The 15,612-nt window shown below is 47.3% G+C and overlaps 4 protein-coding genes across 4 annotated transcripts; 2 read left to right on the forward strand and 2 right to left on the reverse strand.

The window, feature by feature from the left end:
• Positions 1–1,085: 1,085 nt before the first annotated feature.
• Positions 1,086–7,694, reverse strand: AGABI2DRAFT_177663 (hypothetical protein). Its single transcript, XM_006459874.1, has 10 exons — positions 7,126–7,694; positions 6,956–6,978; positions 6,483–6,754; positions 6,028–6,167; positions 5,697–5,731; positions 5,520–5,631; positions 5,275–5,352; positions 3,436–4,875; positions 1,964–3,346; positions 1,086–1,893 (listed from the first exon to the last, which is right to left on the reverse strand). The coding sequence occupies exons 1-10, from the start codon at positions 7,633–7,635 to the stop codon at positions 1,093–1,095; spliced, it is 4,794 nt and encodes a 1,597-aa protein (XP_006459937.1). The 5' UTR covers positions 7,636–7,694; the 3' UTR covers positions 1,086–1,092.
• Positions 7,695–8,037: 343 nt separating this feature from the next.
• AGABI2DRAFT_116898 (hypothetical protein) lies at positions 8,038–10,179 on the forward strand (the record flags this gene model as incomplete). The annotated part of the gene is made up of 5 exons (XM_006459875.1): positions 8,038–9,282; positions 9,341–9,433; positions 9,486–9,839; positions 9,889–10,058; positions 10,122–10,179. The coding sequence occupies 5 exons, from the start codon at positions 8,038–8,040 to the stop codon at positions 10,177–10,179; spliced, it is 1,920 nt and encodes a 639-aa protein (XP_006459938.1).
• Positions 10,180–10,477: 298 nt separating this feature from the next.
• AGABI2DRAFT_202425 (hypothetical protein) lies at positions 10,478–12,588 on the forward strand. The gene is made up of 5 exons (XM_006459876.1): positions 10,478–10,807; positions 10,861–11,166; positions 11,218–11,629; positions 11,681–12,056; positions 12,109–12,588. Exons 1-5 carry the CDS (start codon positions 10,562–10,564, stop codon positions 12,539–12,541), a joined length of 1,773 nt encoding a protein of 590 aa, XP_006459939.1. The 5' UTR covers positions 10,478–10,561; the 3' UTR covers positions 12,542–12,588.
• Positions 12,589–13,321: 733 nt separating this feature from the next.
• On the reverse strand, positions 13,322–15,608 carry AGABI2DRAFT_184444 (hypothetical protein). Its single transcript, XM_006459877.1, has 3 exons — positions 15,157–15,608; positions 14,595–15,093; positions 13,322–14,546 (listed from the first exon to the last, which is right to left on the reverse strand). Exons 1-3 carry the CDS (start codon positions 15,528–15,530, stop codon positions 13,377–13,379), a joined length of 2,043 nt encoding a protein of 680 aa, XP_006459940.1. The 5' UTR covers positions 15,531–15,608; the 3' UTR covers positions 13,322–13,376.
• Positions 15,609–15,612: the final 4 nt, after the last annotated feature.

Below are 15,612 nucleotides of genomic sequence, written 5' to 3' on the forward strand. Positions count from 1 at the left end.
GGATTATGCACGGTGTAAGTCCTGAGAGGACCGACTGGAAAGAAGATTATCCTTTTATCTTTCTTCTGCATATATGCGAAGGAAGAACATGCCGTTTTATAGTCATTCGTGGGTTGGAGTGAACAGACCTGATATGCTGAGTCCTAAAATCTGGCTATATGCGCTTGTACTTACAACAATATCATCACTGACAGTTTACCAATTGTCAACGGAATGTTCTCGATGTGTAAATAGCATTTCGAAAGCTCACGGTTCCGTTAAACACGTTTCGCAGGCTAAGATTCGTTAAGCTAGGAGCTTCTTAATAAGGTGACCTTGATTACCAGGACAAAGGCGAGCGGTCGTGAACAGCTCGTTGGCACAGTCGACTAAAAATAGTCAATGAAATTCATTATCGTGTTTCAGGAAAAATGTAGAGTGGTACCGCAGAATATATGCGAGCCTACACATGACCCGTAAAATCATTGCGCCACAGGGAATTCAAAACCAAGAACACAGCCATTTGATAAACACGCACAGGTAGTCTTAGCCAGTAAATGGGGTTCAAGTATAAGTCTTTCAGAGATATGAGCTTACAACAACAGCCTTGTCGGCAAGAGCTCTTCGGCAAGTCAGACGATTACATTTCAGTTCCGTATCCATCGGTCTTCAACTGTCCAGCTTATGACACTGGAAACAAGTGGAGGATACGGACGACGTAGTGATAATGCAGTGCCGAGGGTCGAGGGTAAGCAGCCGCTGACTTTGAGTTTTTGAGTCTAGATGATCACGCGCACGTGCAGTAAGCCATTCAAAAACTGAAAACTGAACACCGTATGCATTGAAGTAAAAAAAAATCTATAAACACCGAGGACACTGATACCATTACTGTAAGAGCGATCGGAGATATCCTGAGGAATACAACGATAATTATATGTACGAGGAGCATGCCTACATATAACGAGGCCAAATGCGTAGAGGCCAATGCTATCTGGAATGATTGACAAAATAAAAAACAGAAACAAAAGCAAGATGCAAAGATGCAGAAATGATGAAATTAAATTGAACCAGGGAAAACAAATAAAAGACAAAAAAAAAACAGAAGAGACCCGATCATGATGAAATCATCCCATCATCCTCCCCGAAGATCTCGTCAAAAATCTCCTTCCCTTCGGTGGGCAGGGGAGGTAGGTGGTTCTCTACCTTGGACGGATCATCTCGTGCAACCTTTGCCCTGCGGATACGCTCCTCGTTCCAAATGTGTTCCAACGAAGCCGTGACATTCTTCAATCCGAAAAGGAAGCCACGATCCGGTTGATCGGGGTAATGAGGCGGAAAGCGAGCATAGAGGTAGCCAGTTTCAGGATCGAACTCAGCTTGATAACCTTTGGGAGCAGAGCTATCTTGTTGATATTGCTCTTCAGGGTATGGTAACCAATCTCGGCCGGTAGTCGTATGTGCGAAATCTACAATGCGTACATTTACTTCACCACGCTTTCGCCTACCAGTAGACCGTTTCGCCACTGACCCAGTCAGTAAATCCTCGCTATGAGAACGTCGCAAGGACTCTTTGACTGTGACATGTCGTGACGTTGAACGACGTTCCAATGATGACCCGCGCTTGCTCTTGGATGATGGATTCTCCAAAGCCCAAGATCGAAAAGCTTCTTGTGAGTCAGGATCTCCATCATAGATCAACAAAAGGCTGCAACCGTAAAAACGATAACCCTTCAAACGACTAACAATGCGAGCCAGGGCATATAACTTATGCAAAAGCACCGGTATCTGGTGGACCAACAGCTGCTCGCCATCAGAAAGATATGACGCAAGGACGGAGTTGAACTCCTCTGGACGGACTTCTCGACCCTCGTATTTGTCCTGGATAGAGTACGACTGAGTATTAGCATTCCAGACCTATGCATAACATCAGCATTATACGACTTCAGGAAATGAATTGCCTTACTTGCATACCACACACGCGCACCCCCAGAGAACGGCTGGTGGTCCTGTCACATTTCTTCCGCTGACTTCTCTTCTTGGTTGCTGTCGCGTCCATACCGTACTGCCGAGTGCCCATTTTGAGATCCATCACACAGGGATGCTTTAGTCGTCCAGTGAGATCTTCCATGAGAATAAAGTGGTTTTGGCGAGTGAAGGAATGGTTGGACTGAGGTTGCCCTGGGACAACGCTATGATCACGAGGTAAAGAATGTAGAGGAACTTCACGCAAGAGAGAATCCGAGGAAGATGAACGTCGAGAGGGCATGGGGGTACTGTCCCATGTTTCGATAGATGGATGACTCGGCTCAAGATCCATCTCAAAGATCCCACCAGGATGGCTGCTATCGTTGTCTCGGTTTTGGGACGGAATGATTTGATCGGACTCTGTGAGGGTTGTTTGACTTTCCATATGTCGGATAGGGGTACGACAGCCATCGGAATGCGATTTTGGTACTCGATACGTATGAGGAAGCAACGACCTGGACTTCCTAGACCGTCTTCGGGAAATATCCTTATCAGGGCGAGAGAAATCGCCCTCATCCTCCGTCTGGGAACTTCGTGGGTAATTCGCGAGTTTTCTGACCCTTCGGAACGCACTGTGCATTGCATGCTGAAAAACATGGTCCTTCAACTTAGTATTAACCATCGTTGATCCAGTTCCCCACGGTGAGCCAGGATGACCAATATCGGAAGAGAAAGACCTCATATAGGGTAGTGAAAGGTCATGCTCGTCGTCGTCAGCAATAGGGTGAATTCCTTCGGCCAGACTGGCAGGAAATGTGCGGATAGAGTGATCCGGTGAATTGACAGGAGTAGGTGCGTCCATCTCGCGAGATTCAAAAAGAGAGTATTGAACTGGGCTAGTTTCAAAGGACGAGGATGTCGGTTGGGAAGCGGAGGGAACATTGAGGTTGGGCGTAGAAGCAGTGCTGTGACGCGCCTTATTTCGGATTGACTGGTGCGACGATAGAACCGTTGAACCATTATTATTAAAGGACTGAGACGGAGATCTGTGTCGACTGCCGCCACCTAGCATCCATTCGGGTATAATATGTCTATTGCGATCAAGGACGACTTCCGGAAGCTCTGTCTCATCGGTATCGAGCTCATTCATACCACTATGCCCATCTAATTTTGCAGGCGGTTCAGTGACAAGGGCATGAGATTGTACATTCTTCACCAAGTTGGGCGGGAGTGGTTGAGCAGAAGATGGTGAACGGCGATGGATACTGCTGGTAAGGCGAGCTTTTGGGACACGCCGATAACTAACCAACATAACTCCCAGATACCTGGGTATAAAACCTAGAAGAGGGGGAGCTTCCCTCTCGACCGCTTCATAAAATAAATTCTCGCGTGAAACAAGGGGCTGTGGTTGCAAAGCGGCGTCAGAAAAGAAAAAAAAATCGATCAGGTGTGCTAGGGGCAATAAAATCGTTGAATCCGAACCTTACACACTGCCTGTTTCGTGAATTTGTAGATTGATTTATGGCCTCCCACTTGGTTTCTGAAAGGTCGCAAAGGAATATGTGGTAGATTTTCTTGAGACAAGTCAAAATATAGAGATTGGTTAGAGTCGCCGCCTTTAAACACGAAAGAATTGGAAGGAAGGTCAGAACCCTCCCCAGAGTTGTGCAAGAGGACCGGAAAACGAGTTCGAAGTCCTTGATGTCTAGTACTGTCGGTTTGTACAGAGGCAGACGTCGCGATGGATGCGGCATCCCAATTGGAGTCGTCATCGGTCGACCACGGTGAGACAGATTCTAATGGGGAGACGGGTGTAAAGACTTTGGGGGAAGGCAGGTCGAGGTGCGAACCCGTGCTAATCGGTGGTCGCGGAAATACCTCAGGTAGTTTCGAAGGCGATTCGGACCAAAGAGGGGGATGAGAGTGAGTAGTGCTAGAGTCAGAATGACTTTGCTCAGAAACGGATAACCGCCGAGGGGACCGCGAGAGTGATGGGGAGGGAGGGAACGCATGGGAGAGTAGATGAGGAACATTGAGTTCATTACGACTTTTCTTGCTCAGAACGGGACTTTCTGTTTTCGCTGCAATCTCAGGAGCGGTGCGATCACGTCGTCTTCCTCGTTTTGCCCCAGAACTCTCGACAAAACCTCTTCTCCATCGATTATAATCCTGCAACACACCCTCTCGATCCTCATGGTGACCTTGAGATGTGTCTCCCCAAGCTCCAGAAATATTATCCCAACCCCTCAAACGCTCTAATGTTGTCATGCTCCTTTCACGTCTGATTGCAGCAGCCTCACGATCAGGCCAGTCCGAGCGTTTAACAAACTCAAACTCGGCTTCCGCAATCTCCTCATCATCCCCACTTTGCGAAGAATCACGCTTACAGGCAGACTGGGGGTTCGAGACTTCAGAAGGCAGAGACCCTTCAGATGGACCTACCGACTCTTTGAAAAGCTGTAACTTAGCTGCTACTTTACGTCCCATTCCGGCGCCAGTGGCATGAAAATTATCCCGCGGAGGAACGATCGAAGACGAGGAGCTCGTGGAAGGGGAAGAGGTTGAACTGGTTGGGTGGGAAGGTACAGGGGGGAAAGCAGAAGAAGCCGAAAGAGATAATGCTGAAGAACTTGAGGGTAGGGTGTACGATCGAGACGTAAAGGGACTCGTGGACCGGGTCCTAGAGAGGTTTTCTGCGGAATGCAAAACGTCTGGAACGACAGGAGGTTTCTGGAGTTTCTTGCGTGGCGTATGTACCTCGGCATTTTGGCGGGTGGGAAGGGCTGTTAGATGAACGTTCGCAGATTCTAGCTGGGGAGTATCGAAGCCCACGAGGCGAGGTGAGGAAGAGGCGGTGACAAAGCCAGAACTGGGTGGAGAGAGAGGAAACGGAAAACCCGAATGTTTGGAAACATTCGGTAAAACCATGGACTAGAAAAAGTGAAGTAAACGGGTGGGAAAGGCAGAGACAACTGGGGGGCTGCGTAAACTCAGACGCCGAAGCCAAAGGAAAGACACGGCGCCGCAGCAGGGACGGGGAGGCGAGGGAGATGGAAAGGAGGGAGAGACGGGGAGCTGGGGAGAGAGAGGTGGCCGGGGCGCGAGGGCGAGTTTTGAGGAAGTTCGGATATGAAAGCTATGATATCAGCATGAACTTCAAAAATATGCGCTGCCAAGCACGTGCACCCCACAGACCCGGAGCACCCCGTCGGCTTACTCAACAACCCATGTATTGTTTTCAGCACTAATTTGTCTGTGTCCTCCCGCCACAACGACATGCGTAATAAGTACTCTTTCTTTCCCCATCTTTTATCTACCGTTGTCTCTTACCCTTATCATTCCCACTCCTCCTTCTTTGCTGATTGCGGTGGCTATTGCCGCACGCACGTTTGACATCTTCGAAACATCCTTTCAGTAAATAAGGGTCAATATCTGTGTCACATATCTTCCGTGTTCCCATTGTTTTAGGATTTCCATCACCGGGCGTGATCTACTAACATATCACCTCGTATGTTACAACAGTCAATCACCGATAAGTTATCTTCCACAAGCGGGTCCTATTCTATACTACGTACGGAGTCTACCACCGATTTCTTGACACAAGTAGTCTGAATCGGGTCCATCGCAGACTCATCCATATGGCGTTGACGTCTAAAGTGCGCCCCGCTTTTCTTCCGCATGCCAGGCCTGAGCAAAGTCAAAACTTGGATGAGAAAACGATTCGAAGTATGATTTTAAATCGTCCCTCTGACAGCCTGATGCCATTCAGATTTTCGTATCGGTGCCACTATTCATTAACAGTATTGACACCGAAATTAATTTGTCAAGCTATCCCATGTCGCACGCTTAATGCATCCAGCTCAAGCCCGCCACCGGCCCTCCTAAATATCAAAGCAGAGCACTTCAGGGTACGGCATTGCTCTAAATAGGCATGTCCGGTATTATCTATATTATCATTCGAATTGATTACGCTCTGCGCACAAACATCTAGGAGACAGCATTTTCCATTTTAGTGCATATACCTATTTGAGTATACTCATGGGACGTGATTGGTCCAAACGTTAATTGCTTATCGGAACACACCTTCAACGGAGTATTTTGGAGGCATATGTGCATCGCATTTCTAAGCATGTAACCAAAGACTCTGGCGGCGACGCCACGAGGTATTTTTACTTCAGCCCACAAAGCCGGAGCCAAGATCGGCATGGCTTGCACCTTTGTGACTTCCGGGGCCGTAAAGGTTTCCAGGGGTTCATTATGCTTCCGTCGTCGAGGCATTTGCAGTCCGCAGTATTAGTGCTAGTTATATGCAAAATATCAGTTCACACTCCTGGAACTCTTCTCCCGGTGCTCTCTCACACTAGCAGTCACGCTCTCAGGAACTTTTTCCGCTTGTCGGATTATACTATGACTGAAAATAAATCATAAAGCTTGGCGCCTCTGCCCTTACCTTGAAAGTAACCTTTTACCCAACATGTTGGAACCGAAGAAGTGGCGAAGGAGCCTCAGGCAGGTGCACTGTCAAACGCCGCACTCACGTTCGCGCGGCTCCAGTTGTTGGGAGCCAAAATTCAAATTACGCGACCTCCCTAAAGGACTCAAACGAGCCCCCGAAACTGATTTCAGTTGCCCTAACAATGTATAGGCATATGACTGATCAACGACGTCCAAGGATTCAAGCGGCGCGATGAGGCTGCAAGCGAGTAACCTCGGATATACATCTGTAATGCTCAAGAGTGCGAGTACGAGGCAAGAGATTGCAAATATGCACGCCCTGCTTATGCCTTGCAAAGTATCAGCGGATACAGAACTGCTGAATGCATCAAGGATCCACAGCCATCCACAAATTAAAACTAGTGAACACCACGTTGGACGCCGATCAATCAATACCTCATCCCCTTCCATGAGGAACGTGCGATGTCAATTAAAACGTGAGAGTAAATCTGAATATGATAATATAAAATGGCACGAACAAAAAGAGAAACACATCCTACGTAACCAGTAAACTCACTGATGAGAAGTAGATACAATTACCTGGACGGCACGGACATGGTAGCGGAGAAGTGAAGCAAATAAGACAAGGTAGTGCACACAACTACTTATCTTATCAGTGCATTTACACCTCTCCATGGATCTATGTAATTTAAGCACGGGTTTTCCACACTTCAGCCCTTCACTCACCTCGTTCACAAGGCTCGTCCACTCCTCCAGCCCACGTATGTACTCATCTCGCCCCCCATCCACTTCCACGTCCACACCCCATACCCGCATGACAGAAAACATCCCACTCGTAGTCAGTTCCCCTTCTCGTTCCTCGGCCTTTTCTTCTTTGCCTTTCTTCTTTTTTGTCCCACCGCCTCGTAGCACCAGCCCGCTGTACCCAGCCGGAAGAGGTACGTCTAATCCATGTATTCTTCGTCCACGGAAAGTTGACACATAGCGTTCGGCCTCATCCATTCCCTCCCTCTCCTCTCTGACTGGTCCCTCTGCACCATTTTCCATGTCCGCATCTTCTGAATCTGGTTTTCCCACTCCACGATCGATGCCCTCCACTTTCATGTACACGCTCACAGGTGCGGGTCCATTGTATTCGATGTGAAATGGCATTAGATCAGGTTTGCATTCAATGGATTTAGTCAGTTCAGACGTCGAGAGTACTGGCGTCGCGCTTGTAGATGACTCGGTTGGCATTGGGATAGCGCGTCCGTCTGATGAATTGGACGCGTGTAAGTACGCGTCGCGTTAATTTATAGCACAGGTTATGTGCTAAATGTTCACACGCCATCTATCTCTCATCGTGCCAACCATACAGCTACTAACCTTACAACTGGTCGTTATACACGCGCCTGTCTAAATGTTCAACTGGGCAAAAGAATAACTCCTTTTTGAGGCGCGATGAGGGCTACGGCTGACGCACCCATTGGAGCGTCTCAGTCTGGATTCTTCCATCCATTATAAGGTCAAAATGCTGGAAGGGACCGGTTCATTACCCTTCTTCCCCTTCTTCCGTTGTTTTTCCATTCCATTCTCTTTCCTAACTCCTGATATCTTTATATCCGCTCTTTTTCGAATCGAGATCTTTGCAAGACGGCGATGATTTCCAAATTACTTCTACAAACTACACTCTTTTTCAGTCTCCTAATCCAGCTTTCTCTCTCACTTTTCTTTAAAGTCCCACTCCATGTCCTTTCTCACTCGCTTACGGTTGTCTCTCCCCTTACCAAACCTCGGATATCTCTGCGGTCTTCCGGGTCACTGCCTAGCCCCGTTAAATCATCCCCGACCGTGTGGCATGCCTACTCTACAATCCTTGGAATCCCATTGTCCGTTGGATCCCTCAAGTTCTCCTTAGCCACCCACTTCCGTCGTAAAGTTCGAGCCATTGAAAACCAGGTTCTGTTTGTCCTCCTCAGCTTCCTTTTAGTCGTTCTCGATCTCTCTCGCCCCTACATGCGAAAAATCGATGGCATTAAATCTTACACCCAATTCCTATTGTGGTCACAAGGCATCCGACGAATCTCCTCTCAATGCGAACAATTTGTGAATTCATCTGCATCGTCTCCGTCGATTACAGCTAGCGCTGTAGATGAAATGGCCCCGGCTCCGGACGTTGTCCGTGATTATGAGCGAGCTAAACCGAACGTCATACTCGAGCTCTCTGGCACATTCACTGATATTCCAATAACTCCTCCGCCGACTACCCCCATTGTTTTATCCCCGTTTACTTGTTTACTCTCTCCTATAGTGTCACCAACATCTACGTCCATTTCTACGTCGTCTTGCCTCTCACCACTTTTCCCTTCAAGCCCAGCAGCTTCTGAATGGTCTACACTTGTCAGCGACTCTCCCGACCAGAAACATCAGTCTAAAGTCATCATTTCTACACTTTCGCAATCTCCCAAAAGTCGCCAACCCCTCGCTGATCTTCCTATACTCAAAATCAAATTGAAATCTAAATCTAAATCCTCTCCCGTATTACTCGAAGCTCCCGAATGCAAATTCCAGACGAGCAGTAGTTCTGGAAAAGAAAATCAACCACCGGAAGTGCAAAACAATCAAACGTTACAGTCTAACCGGAGTCATTATCGTAAAGATACGTTCATGGCTGGATTGAAGATGAATATGATACCCATCGGTGAAGGTGGGTTCGGACAGGTCTTCCGTGCGACGGCACGTGAGAATAAGACTGTTGCAATCAAGTTGATGCAGAGAGGTACGGTTACGCAGGAGATTGCGATTGTGAATGAGGTCAAGGCTTTGAAAGCTGCGAAGGGAAGTCCTTGGGCGGTGCAGTTAGTTTATTATCAGGCTGTGGTGGAACAAGCCTTGATCGGGCTTGTAAGTAGAATCCTTGTTTTCGCGATCTTCCTAATGTGACTAACTTCCGGTATCACAGACCTATCTTCCCGGAGGTGATATGCACAGTTATTGGGAACGCTCAGGCTTTTGTATAGATCTCGATACCGCGATATTTTATATTGCCCAGCTGGTATGTTTGAGTATCGCCACCTGCTGTATAATGCCTGATCATCTTGACCTAGGTTCTTGCCATCCACGACCTTCATTGCCGAGGGATAATTCACCGTGACGTCAAGCTCGAAAACATGATGCTCGACTCAAACCGTAATCTCAAGCTCGTTGACTTCGGTCTCGCGCAAACATTCGATCACAATGCGGTCTCAGAGGCCGAACATCCTCTCTTTTATCAGTTGAAAAGAGTTGGAGGAGATGTGTTCCCTTTGTTATGGGCGACCGACCATAATCCTCATCAGACTAATTTGGCGAACGGGACGGAGGGTTATGCGCCACCAGAAGTGTGGAAATGTCAAATGCATAGTTTTGGGATTGATTACTTTGCGATGGGATGTGCGTTGCATATGTTAATCACAGGAAACGTTGAGTGTTTTTTCTCCTGCTCTCTTTTCTCATGCTGACGTGCTCTAGGCACCTTTTGAGTTTAACCAGACCACGCAAGATTACAAGTATGACAGTATTTGCGTCGATAAGAATATGGACCTTGATGCATACGACTTTTTACTCAAAGTCCTGGCACCACGACCTTTACATCGGTTGAACCTCCGCAGGATGAAAATGCATCCTGTCTTCCGTGCCATGTCAGTGCATTTTTGTCCTTTTTCCTAAATGCCAAGTGTTGACGTCTTAATGCATATCGTCAGTGATTGGTCTGCGCTTTCTGCTGGCAAGATTGAAGCTCCCTATCCCCGCGGGATTTGAGATAGAGTATTTATCTTTGGATCTTGTACACATGGACATGACGAAAGGACGTTGGTTGAACCGTTCCGATATGTATGTTATGTATGTAAACAGAACACACACTCCTTTTATAAAGTAAGTATAATCTGCCACAGAATCAAGATTTCAGAATCAAAATTCAGCCGTAAGCCTGTGCCATCAATGACGTCGCGCGACTTGGTCACGCGGAGAAATTCCATTTTCGCGCCGGAGTTTCGAGTCAGAAAAATGTTATCGGATGGCTTCGTATCTTTTCCAAAAACGATTATTTCCTTTTCTCCTCCATCACCGACAATTGCCCTGCTTCCATCACCATCATCGAATCCTACAACACAGATCCTTTCTACGCCTACGTCTATTCTCCATGTCCACAGAACCCAAAGAAAGGGCGCCATTACCCGCGGTGTCCGGTACAGATCCAAGCAGGTGCATGCTGGATTCGTATCGCATAGCTATTGCTCAAATGGTCGCCGATGCTTTGGGCTTGACTGTTGAGCAAGTTTATCCGGGTGTGCAGTATGGAAAGAAGGGAGTAGATTTCACCGTTGCCTTGCCCAGGTTCAGACTTCCTGGCAAGGTTGACGATCTAGCGAAAAAAGTTATAGAAAAGGTGAGCTTATTTTATGAATTTTATCATCACTGTCAGTTTTTGACGAAGGGCAGTTCCAACCGAATGACTACGTCGCATCTGTCCAACACGACAAGGCTTTCATACACTTCATGCTCGACACGAATAACGTCACCAGGGATATCCTCACTCAAATACATGACCTAGGAGACAAATATGGAACGAATGAGAGTGGAAAAGGCAAAAAAGTCGTGCTAGAGTACTCATCACCCAACATCGCTAAGTCGTTCCACGTTGGACATTTGCGAAGTACGATTATTGGCGCTTTTTTGGAACGTTTGTACAAGGCATGCGGATGGGATGTCACTAGTATGAATTATCTCGGAGACTGGGGAACTCAGGTGTGTATGTCAAGTAGGTGGTCTGGAAAATATCTAATAAAAGTTGTATAGTTTGGTCTCATTTCTGTCGGATTTGAGAAATACGGTGACAGAGAGCTCCTCGAAAAAGATACCATTAAACACTTATTCGACGTCTATGTCAAGATTAACAAAGACGCTGAGGCAGATCCTCAAGTTAAAGTCGACGCTGCAGCATGGTTCCGTCGCATGGAAAATTATGAACCAGAAGCACTAGAGGACTGGCGTCTATGGAGGCGACTCAGTATCGAGAAATACGCCAGCGAATATGACAGGCTGAATGTGCATTTCGATGTGTATACTGGAGAGAGTGAGGTTTCGCAAGAAGGCATGCAAAAGGCTGTGGCCAAGCTGGAAGAACTAGGTTTGGTTGAGGAGAGTAATGGTGCCAAGTTGATCGACCTCGAAAAGCATGGTCTGGGAAAGGCTGTGATTCGGAAACGCGGTAGGTTCCTTTCTTCTTTATGGAATATCAAGTTGTTATTCAGATGTATAGATGGAACTTCGATATATCTTACTCGTGACATCGGTGGTACAATCGAACGCATGGAAAAGTATAAGCCGGATAAAATGATTTGGGTCGTTTCATCACAACAAGATCTTCACCTTGCACAATTTTTCAAGATTCTCGAATTGATGGGATACCCATGGGCGAAAGATCTCGTACATATCAACTATGGTCTAGTGCAGGGAATGAGCACTAGGAAGGGTACGGTCGTGTTTTTGGAACAAATCATCCAGGAGGCGACGCGATCTATGCATGAAGTGATGCAGAAGAACGAGGAAAAATACAATGCGGTGGAGGATCCCGAGATGACGAGTAGGGAAATCGGGATAACAGGTATAAAAATCCAGGACATGGCTGCCAAGAGGTATATTTCCTACCTGAAATCACTCTATCAATTGACTGATTTCTACTACTAGGATCAACAATTACACGTTCAACTGGGATCGCATGCTTTCATTCGAGGGCGATACTGGACCATACCTTCAATACGCTCATGTTCGTCTAGCATCCATAGGCCGCAAAAATCCCGAACTTCTTCCCCTCCCACCTCGAAACGAAATTCAAACAGATTTCTTGTCGCAATATGGTCAAGCACGTGAAATAGTCATGCTATTAGGATCATATCCTGACGTAGTTCTAACGGCCTTGAAAACGCACGAACCGAGTGGAGTCGTAACGTTTTTGTTCAGGCTTGCACATGCTATTTCGAGTGCTTGGGACGTGGTTATTGTGAAAGGAGAGCAAGATAAACAGAAAGCGACGGCGAAGATGTGGTTATTTGAATCTGCGAGGGTTGTATTGAGGCAGGGGATGGTTTTATTAAGTATTAGACCTCTAGAGAGGATGTGAAAGCTGTATATCTACACAACTTTTATGTGGATAAACTGGGAATATCTTCTGTAGGCGTTAAGACACGCTTCATTGGGGAATTCGCATATTTATTAAAACGTGAAAAAGCCAAGTAATCAAAATCCGGCATCGTGGAACCGAACTTGAAGTCAACTCGAGGACTCAAACTCACGTTTGCGCACCCTGACCAACGTTCACAGCATGACGCGATGACTATCAAAAGCGCATGGCAATATCTGTCGTCATATTGTGATTCGAAGTCGGATTTAAGAACGGGGCGATCACGTATGTATCACTTAGATCGACAGGGTCGAAGAAATCATCATGAAGGTGGTGACTCTGGGGAGGGCTCGACTTGGTCGACGACGTAGAGATCTGGGCGGGATCATGCCACAACACATCTGGCAGAGCGGCGATGACCGCTCAATGGATATATCCACATCCACAACGATCCACAAATTAAACTCCAACACACGTTGCATGTACTGTACTTGATACCCATATATGTATTTGCTTTTACTTATTTTCCTGTCTATATTACCTGAGGAAGAACGTGCGATGATAACAGATCTATGATGGAACGAAGATGCAACACAACATACGAAAATGTGGGACATAAGAACGCGAACATAAGAAGGAGAAAAAACCCAAAAAAAAAGCAAATGGGTCCTATCCGAAAGCTTGAAAATTGTCAGGTTGTATTTACGAATAGTACAATAGAGTATTTGGAAACAAGACAATGATGTGGGCTACCGAACAACAGAGGAAATAAGGTTACGAGTATGTTTATCATAGCCGCCAGGAAAAGAATAGGGAAGAGGAAGATGACTGATAGTCACACGGCTACTGGTGCCATTTCTATGGTGCTTGTCCCACCATCGTTCAGCTTCCTGCGTTTCGAAGCCGGGCCTTCGTCTTCAGAGTCGTCAATGATGATGATGGGTGAGCCGGGGTCAACGATGGTGCCGTCCGGTGAAGCGTTTGCAACAGCTATTGAAGCAGGCTCGGAAAGAATTGTGTTGTTTGATTCAGCAATAGCTGAAGTGGTAGCAGCAGCGGCTTTCTTGGCGGCTTTAGCAGCCTTCTTCGCACTTTTGTCCTTAATCTTAGTCTTCGCTCGTCGTTCCTTTAGTGCACGAACCATGTGTGCAGTCAATACTTTAACTGCAGCCATGGCACCCATCTTCTCCAGTTCTTTGAGCATCTCGGACGTCAACCCGGAGAATACATCCGGATCAAGTATCAACTTCCGCTCATGTAGAATCATATAACCGACTTTCGCCGAGTTGTTGGGATGATCAGGAACATAATCAGGATGTGTCGAGGGAATAGGCCCAAGTACGATAGGAAGAACGACATCGGGTACAGAATTAGTGTTGATGGGTGGTAGTATCGGTTTTGTTGAAGTGGGAGCAGAAGGTGTTACAGTAGATGTGGATGTCGTCGATGAATTTAACGGTGGGGTGATTGAATGAGGCTGGACGGGTATCGAAGTCATAGCTTTCGTGATCGTTGAAGATGAGGATGATTGAGGGTTCCAATTGACATGAGCGAGTGCTGCATAAGGATTTGTAGGATTCGCTGGATGTGTAGTTGAACGTTGCGGCTGGACAGAAGAAGAGGCATGAGCTTGGGCATTGTAAGAAAAGACACCAGTGGCGGCATTCGGATTTGGGTTTGTGTTTGTGTTGGCACTACTTGTCGATTTCGGGATTAGAGGGGCAGAGGTAAGTGGTGGGGGTAATGGACCCTTCGGTTCGCCCTTGATACTCCGTTTCAGCGGTGGCTCCAAGTTCGTGGATTTATCCTTCCGCTTCCCAGGCTTTCCAAGACCATCTTGAGTGCCAGCCTGAGACCCGTTCTGCAAGGCTCTGTTTTCCTGCTCCTCTAGATTTTGGGCATACTTTCCGTCAATAGACCAGAAGAAGCCCTTCCCTCTATCTCCACCACACCGTTCCATTTTCATAAATGCGCGATTAGAGGAAAGATTGTGGCGTACGGAACTCTGCAATATAATTAATACCATGTCTGGTTATTCAATCAAGATACTCACCATCCAAGCACTGTCGGCATATTTATAATAGTCGTGATTTGTTATGATCCAGTTACATATCTCTTGTAAGGTAGCCTTGCCATCAATATCCTTGATGGCCCGGTGGATTAACTGAGCGTAGGTAAAAGGAGGCTTGGGGGGCATGACGTCGGGACGTTTTAGAGGCAGAGGGTCGACATCTCCCTTCTTGCGCTTCTTCGAAATGGCACCTTTGCCTTTCCCTATCGAGTTGGAATTGGGCAATTCCGGTCGTTCCGGGACATCGTGATCCTGCAAAATATCGATCTGGGGCTCTGGAGATGGCGGCGGAAGCTTTACTTTCCGTGGAGGAGGGGAATTGGATGGCTGGGAAGAAGGTGGAGATATTGACGTGATATCTACGGAAGGCGAACGTGCGCGGTTGGCTGATGACTGAGAACTTGGGGAAGGGGTATCTTCAGGAGGAGAAGGAGGAGGGAGAACAAATGTAAACGTCCGAGACGCTATTTGAATGTGAGATCTGGGAGGACGGAACAGTTTCAGTTGAAGTATTTTTCGGATGTTGACCGAAAAACGAACATACCTTTCGCCCAACGTCGCTCGACTACCGGCACCGCACCATACGCCGTCGACCCAAGCTCCGTTGCGGCCTATGACGACTAGTACGAACCGGTCCTCTTCCTGGTCGTATTCTATTTTCGCGTGCAAGCGCGATACGCTTCTGAGGTTTCCCAGATCCACATCGACAGCGGCCTGTTCTGCGGTAGACGAGGTGGGTGCATTCGCATTTGGAGCACAGCGCCGTCCAATGGTGATAGATAGCATTTGGATGTAGAACGTCCAGCCAGGAAAGACAAGAGAGTAATAAGCCGATATCTTGTCCTGAGGAGGAGGGGACGGCTCGCGAGGCAGATGGTCATCTGGGCGAGGAGATGCGCTGTGGGTACAAGTATCCATGCTGGCGGGTGCAGTGGGGGGTCGAGCTCGACGGGGACTGCGTCGTGGGCGAGGATGGCGACGTCGTGGTCGACGGTGGAGT

The sequence above is a fragment of the Agaricus bisporus genome, assembly GCF_000300575.1.
Source record: "Agaricus bisporus var. bisporus H97 unplaced genomic scaffold AGABI2scaffold_4, whole genome shotgun sequence".
Classification (NCBI taxonomy): Eukaryota; Fungi; Basidiomycota; class Agaricomycetes; order Agaricales; family Agaricaceae; genus Agaricus; species Agaricus bisporus.

Bases quoted from the DNA above. Each gene is read 5' to 3' on its own strand.
- AGABI2DRAFT_177663 (XM_006459874.1), bottom strand. From the start codon at position 7,635: ATGCCAACCGAGTCATCTACAAGCGCGACGCCAGTACTCTCGACGTCT. The intron at 5,732-6,027 runs GTGTGTTCCGAT...GTTAATGAATAG, and splicing joins TCCAAAATACTCCGTTGAAG to TGGCACCGATACGAAAATCT. The intron at 5,632-5,696 runs GTCAGAGGGACG...GACTTTGCTCAG, and splicing joins AATCTGAATGGCATCAGGCT to GCCTGGCATGCGGAAGAAAA.
- AGABI2DRAFT_184444 (XM_006459877.1), bottom strand. From the start codon at position 15,530: ATGGATACTTGTACCCACAGCGCATCTCCTCGCCCAGATGACCATCTG. The intron at 15,094-15,156 runs GTATGTTCGTTT...CCGTCCTCCCAG, and splicing joins CGAGCGACGTTGGGCGAAAG to ATCTCACATTCAAATAGCGT. The intron at 14,547-14,594 runs GTGAGTATCTTG...ATTATATTGCAG, and splicing joins ATGCCGACAGTGCTTGGATG to AGTTCCGTACGCCACAATCT.
- AGABI2DRAFT_202425 (XM_006459876.1), top strand. From the start codon at position 10,562: ATGTCCACAGAACCCAAAGAAAGGGCGCCATTACCCGCGGTGTCCGGT. The intron at 10,808-10,860 runs GTGAGCTTATTT...GACGAAGGGCAG, and splicing joins CGAAAAAAGTTATAGAAAAG to TTCCAACCGAATGACTACGT. The intron at 11,167-11,217 runs GTGTGTATGTCA...AAAGTTGTATAG, and splicing joins TCGGAGACTGGGGAACTCAG to TTTGGTCTCATTTCTGTCGG.